This window comes from Furipterus horrens, unplaced genomic scaffold (assembly GCF_987537825.1).
Source record: "Furipterus horrens unplaced genomic scaffold, mFurHor1.1.pri manual_scaffold_2, whole genome shotgun sequence".
NCBI classification, from domain to species: Eukaryota; Metazoa; Chordata; class Mammalia; order Chiroptera; family Furipteridae; genus Furipterus; species Furipterus horrens.
In genome coordinates, this window is record NW_028327172.1 from 107,353,528 (window position 1) to 107,371,364 (window position 17,837).

The following is a 17,837-nucleotide window of genomic DNA, read 5'->3' on the forward strand; positions in this document are numbered from 1 at the left end:
CTTCTGACACCTCTCAGACCCCCTCTTTGGCTTTCCCCTTCCTCTTTTAAGGACTCACATAATTACATTGGGCTCAGTTCACAGGTATAATCCAGACTAATCTCCTCATTTCAAGGTTCTTAACCTTAATCACATCTCATAAGGCCCTTTTGCCATGTATTGTAAGATAGCATCTTCACCAGTTCAGGGAATTAGGGTGTGGACCTCTTGGTCAGGGCAGCATAATTCTGCCTTCCACAGAGATTTTTGATAGTGAGCTAATTGCTCTGGTAGTGTTCAGCACATGGGACAACAGGTCTGACTTAACAAACCCAGTGTAAGGAGACCAGGGAAGGCTTTTATGAAGAGAAACCATCTCAACTAATAAGTGATGGAGCAGGAAAAGTTAATTGGCCCAAGTGGTTTCATGTGAAGCATAGGTGTTCTATGAAAATATCTTGGTTATTAGGAACTTCTCAGTTCACTGGGTTTATTGTTTGTTTTCAAGTTTCAGGATTATTGGTCTCTTTCACTTTGTTCTATAAATAAAGAATACTGACTGTACAACTCCATTTCTATCACTCACAAATTGTTTTTTTCTATTGTTTACCTGTGGTTTATAGGTAAAAAGACATTTTAAAAGGTGGCCTTTTCTATTTCCGTATCATCTACCAGCATAGAGTAACCATGATTGTTTTTAATCATGTAAATAATTGATGCTAATAAGCCACTGAAAGAAAGAGCCTGTCCTAAGTTTCTGGTATGTCCCCTAGAACCAAAACTTATTGACGACAAACATAAGAGAGAAATACGTTTTCCCTGAAGTGATAGCATGAGCAGGAAGTCAAAAAGACACAGTATATAATTGACTATAACCACCATAATGAAATTTCTTTAGCAAAATTTGGTTATCATAACCTGAGAGAATTAAACCTGTCACCTGCTTCTTATAAACCTACTAACAAAAATTCTGGCAGCGACACAGAAAAAAATATAAAACAACAAAATTCCTTCCTCATTAGGAGGCATTAATTGTATACTGAGCAAAATCAATTATGAGAATCAAAGGGCTTATCGTCAATGAATGTTGGCTTAGGCAACCAAAGCAAACTCACTCTTCCAGGCACTATGCTTGCCTAGCAAAACCACAACCTCTTCTCTTGCTTAGTCTAATGCTGAGATGAGAAACACTGCTTTATCTGCTAATAGCCATAAAAAGTGCTCAAAATCAAATGCCCCAATTCCTTAAGAGGTTTTTGAATGTTATGAATAGGCCATAATTCATGACCACAGAAGTGGCATGTCAACGTGTCTAGTATCAAATATATCTATTAAGTCACCAAACACAATATCATTTTTAGAAAGTAGAAGAAACACATGTATCATATGAAACAGAAGCAAATGAAATTAAAATGATGTGCTCATTCAAATAGTAACATAAATCACTTTTATGTATTTTTGCAAAATCAGGTTTTTGCACAGATGTTCCTTTGATTACAAATTATAGAAATGTTACCTGAAAAGTTTCTAACCCTAAAACAAGTTTTTAAGTAAATAATCTTATTTATTTTCAGACACTTCTGTAATTTTACCCTTTACTCGATATATTTTTCCATTAAATAACAGCTAAAGTACTTCCTAATTTTCATTTTCATTGTTTACTTTTTTCTTAATTACTTTGATCAAGAATCTGTACTGATCTTTACCTATTTACAATGTTTTACCTACTGTCATTCTTTTTTTGACTTTCAGATCACATTGTTTTTCACCACTGAAATTAAATACTATTATTATTGTCCATTATTCATTAATTATGTTTAAGTGTTATTTTGCTTTTTACAATCTTGAAAATAATTTTAAAGCCAAAATTATAAGATTGTAATTTTCATGAAAGTCTGATTTCTAACCTTAAGTATTTTATTGTATTTCATCAAGCTCTTGTCATAAGAATTAAAAACAGTTTTAATGAAGAGTAAATAATTAAATAATCCTGTAGAAAATGCAATCACTCAGTAAAGCTAACATATTTTATTTTTAATGTCAGAAAAACAGTTTTCAAAATCATTTTATGTGTGGCATATAGAGCGTACTCAAGATTTGTTTTATAGATGGGTGACTGGTTAAATGCCAAGTAAAATTTGGAGAATAAAAGTACTTTAAAGTCTTTCTAATGTAATTATATTATTAAGTACAAAAGCTAGGACTATTTCAGTAGAAGTTATCTTAATTGTGGCTGTGTAACCTTTTCTAATTAATTTAGTCTTTCCTTAGTACTTTGCTGCTATATGTCATTGATTACTGTTCCATACTTCATATGTTTTATTTTTTATTGTATACAAATTGATATTTACTTTTTGGTTTTTTAGATTTATTTCAGTTTTCACTAGGTTTATACATGTATGATAATTTTATTTTTAATGCTGAAAACTCTAGACTCTTAAAGATCAATGGGTGTAGGATTTCCAGCATTGATCTTTAGGATCTAGGATTTCCAGGAAAATACTTATCTATATAAACAACATTTACAGCTGTGTACAATTTACAGCTATATCTTAGTACCAGATTAAATAATATCAAGATGCTCAAGTGATACATCATTCTATTTGGTATAATTGCTCTTCCATAATAACTTTTCTGTCTTTCATAAATTTTAAATAGTTTTAGAAACTTGCTAACAAAATATATACATGTAGAGACTGTATATTTTAGTCCTATAATCATTTTTCTTGAATAAACTTCATAGTAGCCATAATCATTTCGTAATACTCCATTGTTCAGACCTCGTTGTTTAAAATTCTTTGTATTGTGTTGCTGGTATTTTACATTATAGTCATTGCTTACATTTTAGAATAGACATATCTTCCATTTTTATGTGCTTCATATGTATTATAAACATGCCCCAAGGCCATGTTTTATTCTCACTTTCTGTTTTTTAACAGTTTTTTTGTTTCACTTGGTTTTGTTTTGATTTTTTACATTTTTAGATATTCATTTTCTATTCTAAATACTTCTGAATAGTGCAGGATCCTTTTTATTTTCCTTTTTTTTAAATGCTACTTTTAGAACTGTCCACATGGTTTATGATTTGTCCATGCATTCTAATATGAAGATACTGCTGTGTGTTTCATTTGTGGGAAGTGGCTTCTATCTTTTGGTTAAGAATTAATGTCATATTATGATAATTATAGTCTATCTTGAATTTCTGTTTTTATTTGATTTATTGATCTCTAAACCTCTTATTATTATTATTACTATTATTATCATAAACTACTGTTGAATATTGTAACTGTTTCTTCATATTATTCTTTATTTGGGAATATATAAAATTATTTTTCTGCAGTCAATTTATTGTTTTTTTATAACCTCAAAACATAGGCTCTGAAATTTAATTACTAGAAACCAAACAACATAATCATGGCCTAACATCAGGTATTATTTACTGAGGCAGAAAACCCAAAGTCATTAATTTTCATACAAGGCTAAAACTAGACCTAGAATCATTGCATACAAGAGCCTGTTAACTCAAGACAGTAGTAGTTCCCTCATGTCATTTGTCCAGAGAAATTTAGTTTTATGGTTCTGGTATATTCTACACTTCAATTGATTTCCCCCTTCAGGCTTTATCAATTAAGAAAGTGATCACCTTCTGTAAATTGCAGAAATTTTTTAAAATTTCACAAGTGTAGTCAAGAAGTATTTTTAGTACTACCTTATTAATGTTTGACCTCAAACTTTTAAAAATCTTTTTAGAGATAGCTAAAGTTTACATAGTTAAAATCATGTGTCATTTATTGTTTTTTTGTTTGTTTGTTTGTTTGTTTTTATTACTTCTTTTTCTAGGTCTAAAATCTGACAGCATTAATGATCTGGTAAAGGACATAGTTAGACAACAACTTAAAATTTTCCAAAATGACATGCAAGAGACTGTTGCACAGCTCTTCAAGAGTATATCAAGACTATCAAAGGACCTTGAAGACACCAAACACATAATTCAACAAGTAAATAAATCAGTGGTCTCAATAACAGTCCAGCAAAAGTCTGTTTTAATGCAGGAGAATAAGCCCACTTTGACTGATATACTAGATCTTAAAAATCACATTGAGAATATAAAGCAAGAAATGTCTTTTACATGTGAGAAGTCTATCAAAGAATTAGAAGCAAAGCAAACTCATTTAGAAGGTGCCCTAGAAAAGGAACACTCAAGGAACATTCTGTATTGTGAATCCCTCCATAAGACTCTTTCGAAAATGAAGGAAATACATGAAGAGTTAACAGAACAAGTATCACATCAGAAGAGTGTTCCAGCTGCTGAGTCAGTTAATGAAAATGTCACTGAGTACATGTCTACTCTACATAAAAATATAAAGAAGCAAGGTTTGATGATGATGCAAATGTTTGATGATTTACACATCCAAGACAGCAAGATTAACAATCTCACCATCACTTTGGAAACAGAGAAAGAATATTTTAAGGGTGAATGTGAAGACATGTTATCCAAGTGCAGAAATGATTTTAAATTTCAAATTAAGGACACAGAAGAGAATTTACAAGTTTTAAACCAAACATTGGCTGAGGTTATCTTTCCCATGGACAATAAAATTGATAAAATGAGTGAGCAACTAAATGATTTGACTCACGATATGGAGATCCTTCAACCCTTGCTTGAGCGGGGAGCATCATTTAGAGAGACAATGACATATGAACAACCAAAAGAAGCAATAGCTATAAGGAAAAAAGTGGAAAATCTGACTAGTGCTGTCAACAGTCTAAATTTTCTTATCAAAGAACTTACCAAAAGATACAACCTACTTAGAAATGAAGTACAGAGTCGTAGTGATGCCTCAGACAGACGTATCAATGAATATGCCTTAGAATTGGAAGATGGCCTAAATAACACAATGACTATTATAAACAATGCCATTGATTTCATTCAAGATAACTACATGTTAAAAGAGGCTTTAAGTATGATAAAGTGCAATCCCAAGGTTAATGATAAATATACCCAAAATATGGAAACTATTTTGACATTTATTCCTCAATTCCAACGTTTGAATGATTCTATTCAGATTTTAGTCAATAATGATCAGAGATACAACTTTGTTTTGCAAGTTGCTAAGGCCCTTGCAGATATTCCTAAAGAGGAAAAATTAAGTCAGTTCAGCTTACAAAAGATTTATCAAACGGTCAATGAAACCACTTCTCAAGTGAAACAATACAAGGAAAATATGAGTCATTTGGAGGAAAAAATGCTCTCAGCCACAAAGATTTCCAAAAATTTTGAAACTCGGTTGCAAGAGATTGAGTCTAAAGTGACCAAGATGCTCACACCATATTATGTTTCACTAAAAGAAGGCAGGGTGACCACAAATGAGAGAGACCAGGCTCTTCAACTGCAGGTGTTAACTTCTAGATTTAAGGCACTGGAAACAAAATCCATTCATCTTTCAATTAACCTCTCTTTCCTCAACAAAACTCTCTATGAAGCTTTAACGATGTGCCATAATGCTGCTACACGTATAACAGAACTGAATGCTACCGTGCCTAAGTGGATCAATGGTTCGCTACCAGATATTCAGCTTCTTCAGAAAGGTCTGACAGAATTTGTAGAATCAGTAATCGAAATAAAAACTCAAACTGCTTTATTTAATTTAACTTGGTATATAAATCAATCATTGTCTAGTAGTCTTGCAAATGTTTTCAAGTCTCAGAAGCAAATAAAATCATTTCTGAAGAAACCCAATGCATTTAAGAAACCAACAGTGAATGTTACCACTGTCCTTATTGGCCGAACCCAAAGAAACACAGACAACATTCTATCTCCTGGTAAGTTACCATTGAAAAATAAGTTTAATCTCTCTTTCTATTTAAATGGTATTTAGTATATCTGTATGGTTTAGCAAGACCATAGATATAAAAGGCACTTACTTGAACTTGGTTAAATAGTTAAGTAATTCAAAGATCACTGAAGTATTATTTGAATTTGATCCTATCCTATATAAATTAGTCATTAATATAAAACAAATGTTTATAATATATATATATTTGTCTACATGTTTCTTAACTTTTTTTCTGGTAAGACCCTTATAATATGGTCAAAATCGCCTCTGTAGAACATTATTCTCTGCATATATAATTAAAGAAAGCTATTATACAATGAGCTTCTTGATGAGTAAGACCAGAATATGTATTACTCATTTTGGCATTACCCAGCAAAATGTCTGTTGAATGACTGACAAATTGAATGTATAAGTAAGCCGGATTTTATTTTGGTAGATTACAGAAGCCCATGAATACCCAGCTAATTATCATAGTTTATTCAGGCTATCATGAGAAAATACCACAGACTGGGTGACTCATGAACAATAGAAATTTATTTCTCACAGTTTTGGAAGCTATGAAGTCCAAGATGAGGTCCCAGTCTGGTCACATTCTGGTGAGGGCTCCCTTTTTTGTTCATAGCTGGTGACTTCTCATTGTGTCCTTCAATAGGGAAAGGGGTGAGGGATCTCTGTGGGATCTCTTTTCTAAAGGGCATTAATCCCATTCATGAGGGTTCCACGCTCATGCACTAAGCACCTCCCAAAGGCCCTGGCTCTGAATGTCATCAGCTTTGGGGGTTAGGATTTCAAAATATTAATTTGAGGAGGGACACTCAGATCATAACACTAAGACATTTAGATACAATTTTGTAAAAAGTGGTCTTTGAAAATTTGGAACATAGGGTTGAATGAGGTAAGAAACTACCAGTATTGTATTGCTGACTGCAAAAAATGAACTTAAACATACCCGTTAGGACATTATTGGCAAAAGCAGTAAGAGACAGATCAAAGGAAGAGGTAGTTTAAACAGTTGTGAGAAATTTTGTGAGAATAAAATCACCAGAAATAGAGGAATAGTGGAAAAATTAGTTATCTGGGGCTCAACCAGTCATGATTCTGGTCCTACCTGTTTCAGTGAGTTTCTGTGTAGCCTCAGTTAAGTTCGTTTCTCTGAAGAAACCATTTCTTCCTTTTCATGTAATGGGAATACAGTAGATATTTTACTGAGCATATTGCTAGAAATATGTTGTAGACTACATCATTGTATACCCTGGCTGGTTTAGCTCAGTGGATTGAGCGTCGGCCTGTGAGCTAAGTGTCGCTGGTTCGATCTTCCAGTCAGGGTACATCAGAGAAGGAAAACTCTGACTCCAAAAAACCTCCGCTGCCTTGCGGCATACCTCTTCTGGGGAAAGGCTAAGGGAGTAAACCCCGACAGAAAATCCGGAGCCGGAGTCCCTAAGGCGGTTTGACGTTGTAGTCAACACCGGCAACTCCTGCGGCGCACCTGAAGCCAAGCTGTATCGACTCCGTCTTTCCCTTGGACCCTTCAGCTGCGAAGAGAGGGGGGGTCTGCTGCATGGGCAACAGCAGACCCTCCATATCACCCTGCCCAGGCTCTGTAGCTTCAGCTCCACTGGAGAGGACACTCCAGCGTCATCGCAAGATGTCAATTCAACACGGGAGGAGACAGATACCGTGTCACTCCCGAGTCGGACTGCACAGCCATTCTCGGCGGTACAGATAGACACTTAAGAAGCTACACCATCGTCTCTCGAGACGGACGGCTGCCGACGACGACGACGACATCATTGTAAAAAAAAAGTGAGCTGTTCATAGTCTGAATGCTTGGCACTTAGGGAAGGAGAGACCTAGAATAGTCTAAGGTTTTGAATTTGGAAAGTGAGAGAGTAGCAGTACCTTTAACAGATGTTTGTAAACACTGAGGAAGGGGCATACATTTTGGAAGAAGGCAAATTCAGTGCAATGCATATAAACTACTTAATAGTCTCTGTGTGAAGGAAGTATTTATGAATATGTTTGGTATATGAGTAATATTAAATAATCTTTCCACAATCAAAAGAATAGTTACTGATTCCTACTGAAGGAAGTGCCAGTGTTCCTCTCATACATATCTACTGTTAAATTATATACCCATTTGGGTGGATTTTGTATTTTATTGCTTTTTATCTACAAAAGAGTGATCATGATCCTAATATAACTCATGTTTAATCCCTTAAAGTTATGATAATATTTAAAATCACAAAATAGACAGAGGTAAATTGTCTCTTGACTATTTAAATTATTGCATTTATTTATGGCTACCTTTAAATTAACCTGACCCAGGAGAACTAACCTTGCCCTGTGGAAGTATAGTACAAGTTATTTAGATATATGTTTCTAAGAGAAAGGTAGAACTTAATATTTACATATTCTTATAATAATAATAAGTTTAGAAATAATAATGAGTTGGTTTTTTTCCATACTATGTTAATCCTTGGTCAATGGATTTACAAATGAGCTTCATTTAAGATCTACAGGATGTGTAGTCATATGCCAGGGAAACGGCATCACTTTTTTTTCTTAAATCAAAAAATATCTGGGTCTATGCAGTAAGTATAAAATTTTGAACATTAATTCAAAAGTAATTGAGTTAAAAGTCTTAATAGAACATAAGAACTTACAGACTTTTATAGTATAAAGTATGCATGTTAGGAGCTTATAATTATTGGGCATAATGAGCTAATAATTAACTCAGTTCTGATTCTTTTTTGCAATGATGCCTTGATAAAATTGCTTCCTATTTCTTTATTTATTGTAAGTAGAATTTTTATAGGCTAAAGATTAAACATTAACAGTGTGTTATCTTTATCTCAGTGAAGATAATAACCATGCCAGGACAATAAAAATATATTGACCTACTTTCATGTATGGCATAGATACTCACTTTATGTAGGACCAGTAACATAATTTTAGGTGGGTGCATAGGTACACATGCTAATTAAGCCACCTGCTACTATAGGCCATAAACCTGATGGCATTCACTGGACAGCTAAACAGGTCAACTCTATGCACAGTGATGAAACTAGTGGACTCAGGCTAAGTTCTCCTATAAGCATAAATCAATTGCAATATCAACTACTTCCTTTGATGCTATTTTATACCAGAGGTGGAACACACTGACACACTGGCTAAATTTGGCTGTATTTCCTTTAACTTTTGCTATTGCATTGTAAATACCATATAGCCACATTGCTCCCATACATAACTAACAACACAAGATAATTTATCATCATCCTACAAATCTCACAATAATATTCGGATTGTTGCTACTATCATTTGTAGAATAAGTGCAATTTGTAGGAAAAAAAATCATATTAACATGTTTTTTTCATTTAATCTATTTACTTTGAAGCCTAACGCTAGTAATATTATAATAACATAATACTGAATACTATTTAGCACTTTACTCTATCCCAGGCACTGTATAAATTATACTCCATACATTATTTTATTTAATAATACCTATGAGCTATTATTATTCTTATTTCGAAAATGCGTAAACTAACCCTCAAATAGGTGAACTAGAGTATCCTGCCAATGGTCATACAACTAGTAAGAGATTAAGCCTGACTCTTATTGGATTCAGGGCTCAGACCTCAACTACTTGTACTCAGAGTGTGTGGAGTATATTCACCTGCCTTTCTCTTCCTTTTGCTTCTGTTTCATGCTTCTCTATTCAAGAGTATGACCATATCTGAATATTCCCTGTAGCCAGAGTTGATATTCCCAGGGAGTTTCCTTTCTTGAGGATATAAATACTGCCCTTTGTTTCTACACTGATCAGAAGGAGGTAAAGCTGCTACTTTTCTATGATATGGCCAGTAGGCAGTTGTCATTGAAAGTCACCATCAATTATTTACAAGATCTCCTTCTGACTGATGCAGAAGGGCAAAATTTAGAGTATTCATCCCTATCACTTTGGTTTGAGTCATTATTGCACTCAGTAATACTAGTTATGGTTCTTCCTAGGCCAATGCTGATAAGCTGTTCTGGTTGATACACTAAATATTTTATTTTTTTCTAAACAGTATTCCAATAGACACCAAAAGGGTATTAATTCATCTTTGAAAATTTGTTTGTATAGCAATTGGCAGACTTGTCCTTGCAGAGAGAGTTTGGCTGCTTGCCTACCATGACGAGCTGAATCTTGGTATACATAATATAATGTCAGTCATTGCTGAGATGTACGTCTCCTGCTTGTGACCTTTGACTTTTAATTTTAATTACTTCCCCAAATATACCAAATGTATGTGGGGTGCTCCTTAATAAGCCTCTTTTGTTCATAATTATCACCTCACTCCTCCTAAGAAAGATTTACATTATGTAAAAGATTTGATAATGTACCAAATAGAACTTTTTAACTTATAATTATAGCAGATTAAAAGAGAAAAATAAGAACCTAGTGAATATTTAACTGTTTTATATGATTTTGAAACCATTTCTAATTTTTGTGACTACATAAAGGAAGTCGGGATGACTAAAGACCACTGAATCTGGAATCAGGAAACCAAATTCAAATTCTGCTTGGCAACATACTTATTTGTAATAAGCAATTTTTCTAAACCTTACTTTCCTCATTTATAAAATAAGAATAACACACCCACCTTACAAGTTTATTTTAAGGATCAAGGAAATAACCTGCATGCAGTTTAAAAGTTCCTCGTTAATATATGATGCAATTTTCTTAGCTGTATTAAATGTTTATATTTTATTTTTATAATATTATCTATTACTTATTATTTCATATATAATTCTTTCCACACATCAACATAATTTACAAATTCATGGTATTCCATAGTTCCCTATATTTACTTTTATAAATCATTGTTTTAAATTCAACATACTGTTTATAAATGAGCTTATACTTATCATATAATGATAAATCAAAAAGAACAGGATACAAAATGTAGAGGTTTAACTGTAAAAATGTATGTGCATTGACAAACATTGAAAATATCTGCAAAAAATTTAAGTGATTTTTTCTGTTATTTTTTAATATTTAAATGCTTTTCTATACTATAAAAATCAATGTTTTCAAATACTATAGCTCAAGATAACTAATAAATGGATTCTGTACAAAATGGCGTAACATAAGCTAGTTAAATTTTGAAGGATATATGCTTGAATTGAGAATTTATGATGTGTTTTATAAGGTCTCTAAAACCACACACAATTTTGGTGACCTGATAGAAGCACTCATGGGACTCAGCATATAGTTATGCACACAGCTAAGGTTTCCTACAGTGAAGAGATGCATGATAGGATCAGCAAGGTAGAGTCTTAAAGATATTCTTTGTGTCAGAATTAATTAGCAGGCCTGTCTGCTGGGGATAACCTCCCCAGCCTGTGTCAACAAAGCATATCAATGTTGAAGCAAATATTAAATGAACTACTGTTTGTTCAATGCTCCCTGGGAGAAAAACAGACTCTCCTAGTGTTCCATAGGATTCCCCTTCATGGGGAAGATGACAGCTGAAGGAAGAATGCCGACAAATTGACTGCCCTTTTCTGCACCTTGCCTTGCGATGAGGTGGCCATGATATCTAAGGTGAACAGTCAGAAACCCAAGCATTTGATGCTCATATCTGAACCAAAATTTATACCATGTGGTCTGATAGAAGGAAATGGGACAGAGCACTAGGTTCCATTTACATCATTACTGTATGTGCTTGGGTTCTTTCTCTAACAAGACTCACAGGAGCTATTTCTCAACTAGTTTATTGTTATTATTTTTGACAACAAAGACTTGAAACAAAATCTAATTATGAACTAGTCTGTAATTAAATACAATGTATAGGCATCTTTGAACTGGTCATTAACAACATTAGAAATTCAAACTTGCACATTATATTATTTTGTGCTATGTTAATTATGAAATATGAAAAGGCAAATGCAAGGATTATTGTCACATTGGGAATTTGTTGCACAGTCATCTAACTGAGCATGATACTTGCATCTTGACAAAAAGTACTGTAGCATAAAAATAAATTGTACATCTAAAAATAAATAATACATCTATTTTTTTATGCTACAATTTTTTTTAAGGAACGAAACAGTAACAGAAGCTTAGATACATAAAACAGACTGACATCTGCTGGAAAGGATGTGGGATTTGGGGGTGGGGAACAGGATGAGAGATGGTGAAGGGCTTAACCAGAGAACATCTGCACACAACCCATGGGCACGGACAACAATGTGGGGACTGGCTTGGGTGGGGAGAGGGCGGGGCTGGGTGGAGGTGAGGGAAGGGGGAAAAAGCGGGAACAACTGTAACAGCGTAGCTGTGTCATATACTAACTTCATATGAAGTTTGAAAAACATTAACTTTTTAATTGCCACTTTTTCTATATACAGCTTATTAGTGGTTTTGAAAAGAAATAAGTATATTGCTATAAATTTAATTTGAATTATTCAAATCTACTTCGAATGTTATTGTAGGAGAGAATATCACATGGTACTTTTTTGATGTCGCTGTTGTTTGATCTAAACTCACATCTCTTCAACTTCAAAAATAAATTACCAATAAAATTATTACATTTGGAGAACTAAAGAAAGCAGTGAAAGTTATTGCATGTCATGTGTTAGAATGATATGGGAACCAAATTACACATCTAAATTTTCCAAAAAAAGGAAATCATTTTTTATGATGAATCAACACTCCTTTAAGAATGCTGTATATTCTAGGTTTTATAATCTTAAATAATTGTTAAATTTTGAAATTAAGATTTAAGAGGCATCAACATAAGGATGGTGTTTTGAAACTCTGGGTATAGTTAAAATAAGCCAGGGGGTAATGCATGCTGCAGAGAGACCAGGAGGAGAGTCAGGCAAACAGCAACCTTTAAAGGGTAGCTGGGGAGAAAGAAGTCAGGAGAGAATATTGAGAAAGAGACAAAGACATAGTGGGATAAGCATGTTTTATGTGGACATTAGCATGTAAGTGTCTTCTAAGATGACCAGAGAAAACGATAAGTTATGAAAAATACTTAGTAACCCAACTAACTGTCTGAAAAATAATGAGACATCAACACTATTTGTCAAACATAATCTAAACTTGGTACCTTTATTACTTGGTACTTTTATTGTAAATTAAAAATTCATAAAACCATGTGAAATAGTAAGCTAAGAATTTTACTTGAAAAAAATCTGCCTGAAGATGTTTTAAAAACATTTTCTTTGATTAAAGACACAGTAAAATTACAAGATCATTTTTATTACACAATCTTATAGCAGCTCAAAATATAATGCTTAAACTCATTTAAGCAGTTTTATCTTAGAATCAAGATAAACTATCTTTAATGTTATTACTCTTTTCTTGGAAAATCATAACAATTTGTAACTTTTCAATCTAACAAGTATTAATTAAGTGCCAAATAGTATTAGTGTTCTAAATGCTTTGAGTATATCATAATGTTAAAAAAATCCCCACCTTCCTGGATAAAAATATAAATTATTCAGTATTTTAAAAGGTGTTAAATGCTACACACAAAAGAAAGATCAGAGAAAAGTCAGGGAAATCAGAGTACTGTGGTATATTCAGAGCAGACTGCACCATTATTAGATAAGATGATAGGATAGACGCCATTTGTTGGAAAACAAGTGAAATCTGCATGAAACGGGGGGGAAAAGGAATGGAAAGCAAGGTCCTGGCTCAAAAGCTTTGTAATTTTTAGAAAAAGTTGATAGTGGAAGATGTACCTGTAGAGCAATATAACGTTAGGTTGTTCCTATGTTTTATTTTTTTATTTTTATTTTTTGTCATGTGCTTATGAAGGCTATGTTATTGTAGAGCTATTTTGAATGTGAGAGAAGAGAAAGATGCCACAGGCTATACTAAGCACTAGATGAGTGTTACAAGAGTTCATTATTGGAAGAGTTTACTATCTTATTAATAACTGAGTGTTTGGGCAACTCCCATGGAAGTGGCACTCTTGGACTGGGTATTCATTCATTCAACCATTTACACCCTGTGTTGAGTGTAGTATGTTTAAATTCATTCTGCTCATAACAATTTAAGATTTTTTTCATGTAAGAGCATGGCATAATCATGTATGTGCATTATTCAGACTGACCAGTGAGAAAATCATGACCTCAACTCTATGACAGAGGAAGGAATGAAACGGAATATGGAAATACTAGTTAAATGTGAACATATACTTAGTAGAAAATAACAACTAATTGAAAATACGAACTCTTAGAATAGAGAATAACACTAAAGATTAAATAAAGCATCAGTGATTGAGAAGTTAGTCATTCTATTAGAAATAAGAGTGTCAAGGAGGAAACACAGATATACACAGGAAGAGAATCTTAGTCTATGATACATTAATTTAAAGATTTATTATCTCTGCAGAAATGCTTGAAAGTACATTAGTATTATGGAGCTGGAATCAGAAAAAAGTTGGAAATTATGTGTACAGATGTGACTACCTGTGAATACAGAAGTAAATTAGATAGCTAGAGAAAAAGAATAAAACTGAAGATATAAACATGGATATTTCTTATATGGGAAGAGAGCAGGAGCGAGAGAGAGAAATCATGATCAAAACAAGGAAAATGCGTATGTCCTAGAACTCAAACTCTTTTAGAAAAAGCGGGAAAAACCATAGAGATAGAGGGAGGACTTGTGTAAACAAAATAACAGAGGAAAAAACTGTAGACATAGAAACTAAAATGGAATAGAACATAAGAACCATCTCAGAGGCTACTGACAAATATGATTAGAAAGCCAGAATGCCGGGCTACAAAGTTGTACTTCTACTTCAGTGTGAGAAGACAGCAGGAGTTTATGGGGGCAGGATTTAAAATTTTTCTTTCTGGCTCCAAGAGTAATGTATATTCATTATGGAAGATATTGAATGTCCATAAAATGCAAAGAAGAAAATAGGCTGGCATATAGTAAACCCTCAAATAAAGGCAGTTTTATATTTTATCATATATATTATATAATTATAATAATAATTTATCATAAGCATTTACTATATGATTAATATTCTCATCCAAAATGTTTTTGCCATGTATTCTAGTAGTAGGTACAAGGCTTATGTTGCTTCATATATATTTTGCAGTTTCAAAACAATTTCTTTAGATGCTGCTATTATTATATCTATTTTACAGATGAGGATACTGTGTCAAGCAGGGTTAAATAACTTGTACAAAGTTGCAGAGTTCATCAGTTTTGGAGCTGATATTCAAATTCAAGAAGTCTGTTGCCTCTCATGTCCTAGATAATTACACTGTGTCTTCATCACCTGAAAGAATGTGCTGACATTTTTTATCCTGCATTTTACTTTTAACTTTTAGGGCATATTCAAAATTTCCTCTGTTTTAGGTAATGCTGCACTACTAGTGAAATCTTTGTGCATATCACTAGTTTTATTTCCTTAAGATAATATCCAAAAAGTAAAATGGTAGTTTAAAGCCCATATACATTTTAAACAAATTTTATAAGTATTGCCAACTTTCTCTTCATAGACTATCAATGTATACTATCCAGAACAATTTGTGAAAGTGTCTGAGTATTATGTGTATATACATAAATGCATGCACACTGAATTCTCCTGAAAAGTTTGCCTGAAACATCTAAAAACTTAATAATACAAGATTTTAACATGCAATGATGTTTACATTGTATAATGTCAGGGAAATATATTTCAAAGCTTTATGGACAGAGGTTGTTTAGCATTAGGAAAAGTGATTTTAAAACTACTACAATCATCTAACCATGATATAATGAAAATGTTAACTAAAAAAGTTAATGGGATGAAATGGAAATCAAGGAGCAGGGGCATTACTTTGGGGAGATTCTTTTTGATACATACATACCTACATACATACACTACAATAAAAAAAATGAAGAACCTGAAATATATCTTCAGTGATTTTGACATCTTAGGTAGAAAATTGAGGGACTTGAAGCAAACAGGTTTGTTTGTGGTATAATTTACATAGAGTTAAGGGTGCTGTGTTTTTTTTTTTACGTATATTTTATTGATTATGTTGTTACAGTAGTCCCAATTTTTCCTCTTTGCTCCCCTCTGCCCAGTATCCCCCTTCCCTCCAGCAATCCCACTCCCCTTAGTTCATGTCCATGGGTCGTGCATATAAGTTCTGTGGCTTCACCCTTTCCTATATTATTCTTAACTTTCCTTTGTCTATTTTCTACCAACCAATTATGCTTCTTAATCCCTGCACCATTTCCTCATTCCTCCCCCTCCCCCCCTCCCAGCTAAAAACCCTTCAAATGATCCCCATACCTACAATTCTGTTCTATTCTGGTTTGCTTAGTTGGATTTTGTTTTTATTTTTTAGATTTAGTTGTTGGTAGTTGTGAGTTTGCTGTCATTTTAATGTTCATAATTTTGATCTTCTTTTTCTTAAGTCCCTTTGACATTTCATATAATAATAGTTTGGTAATGATGAGCTCCTTTAGCTTTACCTCATCTGAGAAGCACTTCATCTGCCCTTCCATTCTAAATAATAGCTTTGCTGTATAGAGTACTCTTGGTTGTAAGTCTTTGCTTTTCATCACCTTGAATACTTCTTGCCAGTCGCTTCTTGCCTACAGAGTTTCTTTTTGAGAAATCAGCTGATAGTCTTATTGACACCCCTTTGTAGGTAACTCTCTGCTTTTCTCTTGCTGCTTTTAATATTCTCTCTTTATCTTTCCCCTTTGGCATTTTAATTATGATGTGTCTCGGTGTGGTCCTCTTTGGGTCTAGCTTGTTTGGGACTCTCTGTGCTTCCTGGACTAGTATGTCTATTTCCTTAGCCAAATTCGGGAGTTTTCCTTGATTATTTTCTCACATAAGCTTTCAATTTCTTGCTCTTCCTCTTCTCCTTCTGGCACCCCTATGGTTTGATGTTGGCACGTTTAAAGTTGTCCTAGAGGTTCCTAAGCCTCTCCTCATCTGTTTCAATTCTTGTTTCCTCATTCTGTACTAGTTGACTGTTTTTTTCTTCCTTATGTTCCAACTTGTTGATTTGAACCCTGGTTTCCTTCCCTTCACCATTGGTTTTGTTTAGATTTACCTTCATTTCATTTAGCATAGCCTTCACTTCTTCCCTTAAGCATTTGCCATACTTAAGCGTATCTGTCAAGTCTGTGAGCATCTTTATCACCACTGTTTTAACTCTGCATCTATTAGGTTGGATATCTCCTCGTTTGTTAGGTTGGCTATCTCCTTGTTGCTTAGTTCTCCCACTGGAATCTTGATCTGTTTCCCCTTTTGGGCCATACTTTTCTGTCTCCTCATCTTGACAGGTTCCTGTGTTTGTTTGCCTCTGTGTCTTAGATAGAGCTGTCAATCCTGTTATGTTGTAAAGAGTGGAGCCTTAGGTATTCATCATATAGGCAACCTGTTCCACCGCTTTGTGGCACTGTTTGTGGGGGAGTCGTCCAAAAGGAAACAATGCTGCCCACTCAGTACTCGCCCCTTTTTCAGGCACTTCTCCCACTTTGTATGGGACTAGCGCCTCTCTAGCTCTTGCCATGGCCATAGTTCCCAGAGTGGGTGGGTCTGCAGACATTTTAGGACTGTGGGGGCCCTTTAAACAAGCAGACTCTGCTGAGAGACTGGCAGTTTTTTCCTCCATTCCAACCCCCACTGGTTTTCACAGTCAAAAGCAACAAGGCTTTATTTTCTCCAGTGCTGGGACCATAAGCTGCGTGGTCTGGTCTGGTGCTGGCAGTGCTCTCCAGGTGTCCTTCCCAACTTTTTAAAACCTGTGACTGGGCTTTCCACCAGCCTGCCACTGCCGCTGCTGCTGTTGCCACCACACCGTGTCCTCTCCACCCTGGCTCCACCCCTCCTACTTGTCTGGATGAGTATTTCTTCTTTACATTTTTGTTTGTTGGACTTCCATGCAGCTCAATTTTCTGGAACTTTTGGTTGTCTCTAGTTTTGAAGTAGTTGTATTCCTTCTTAGTTGTAGAGGGAGGTGCAGTGTGTCTGTCTAGGCCTCCATCTTGGCCGG

The 17,837-nt window shown here is 34.2% G+C and overlaps 1 protein-coding gene across 1 annotated transcript in view; it reads left to right on the forward strand.

The window, feature by feature from the left end:
* Positions 1-17,837, forward strand: part of MMRN1 (multimerin 1) — a 66,310-nt gene that overhangs the window by 37,352 nt on the left and 11,121 nt on the right. The window contains exon 6 of the mRNA XM_090267944.1: positions 3,820-5,802. Coding sequence (XP_090124070.1) covers positions 3,820-5,802 — 1,983 coding nt within the window. The remainder of the gene's footprint in view (positions 1-3,819; positions 5,803-17,837) is intronic.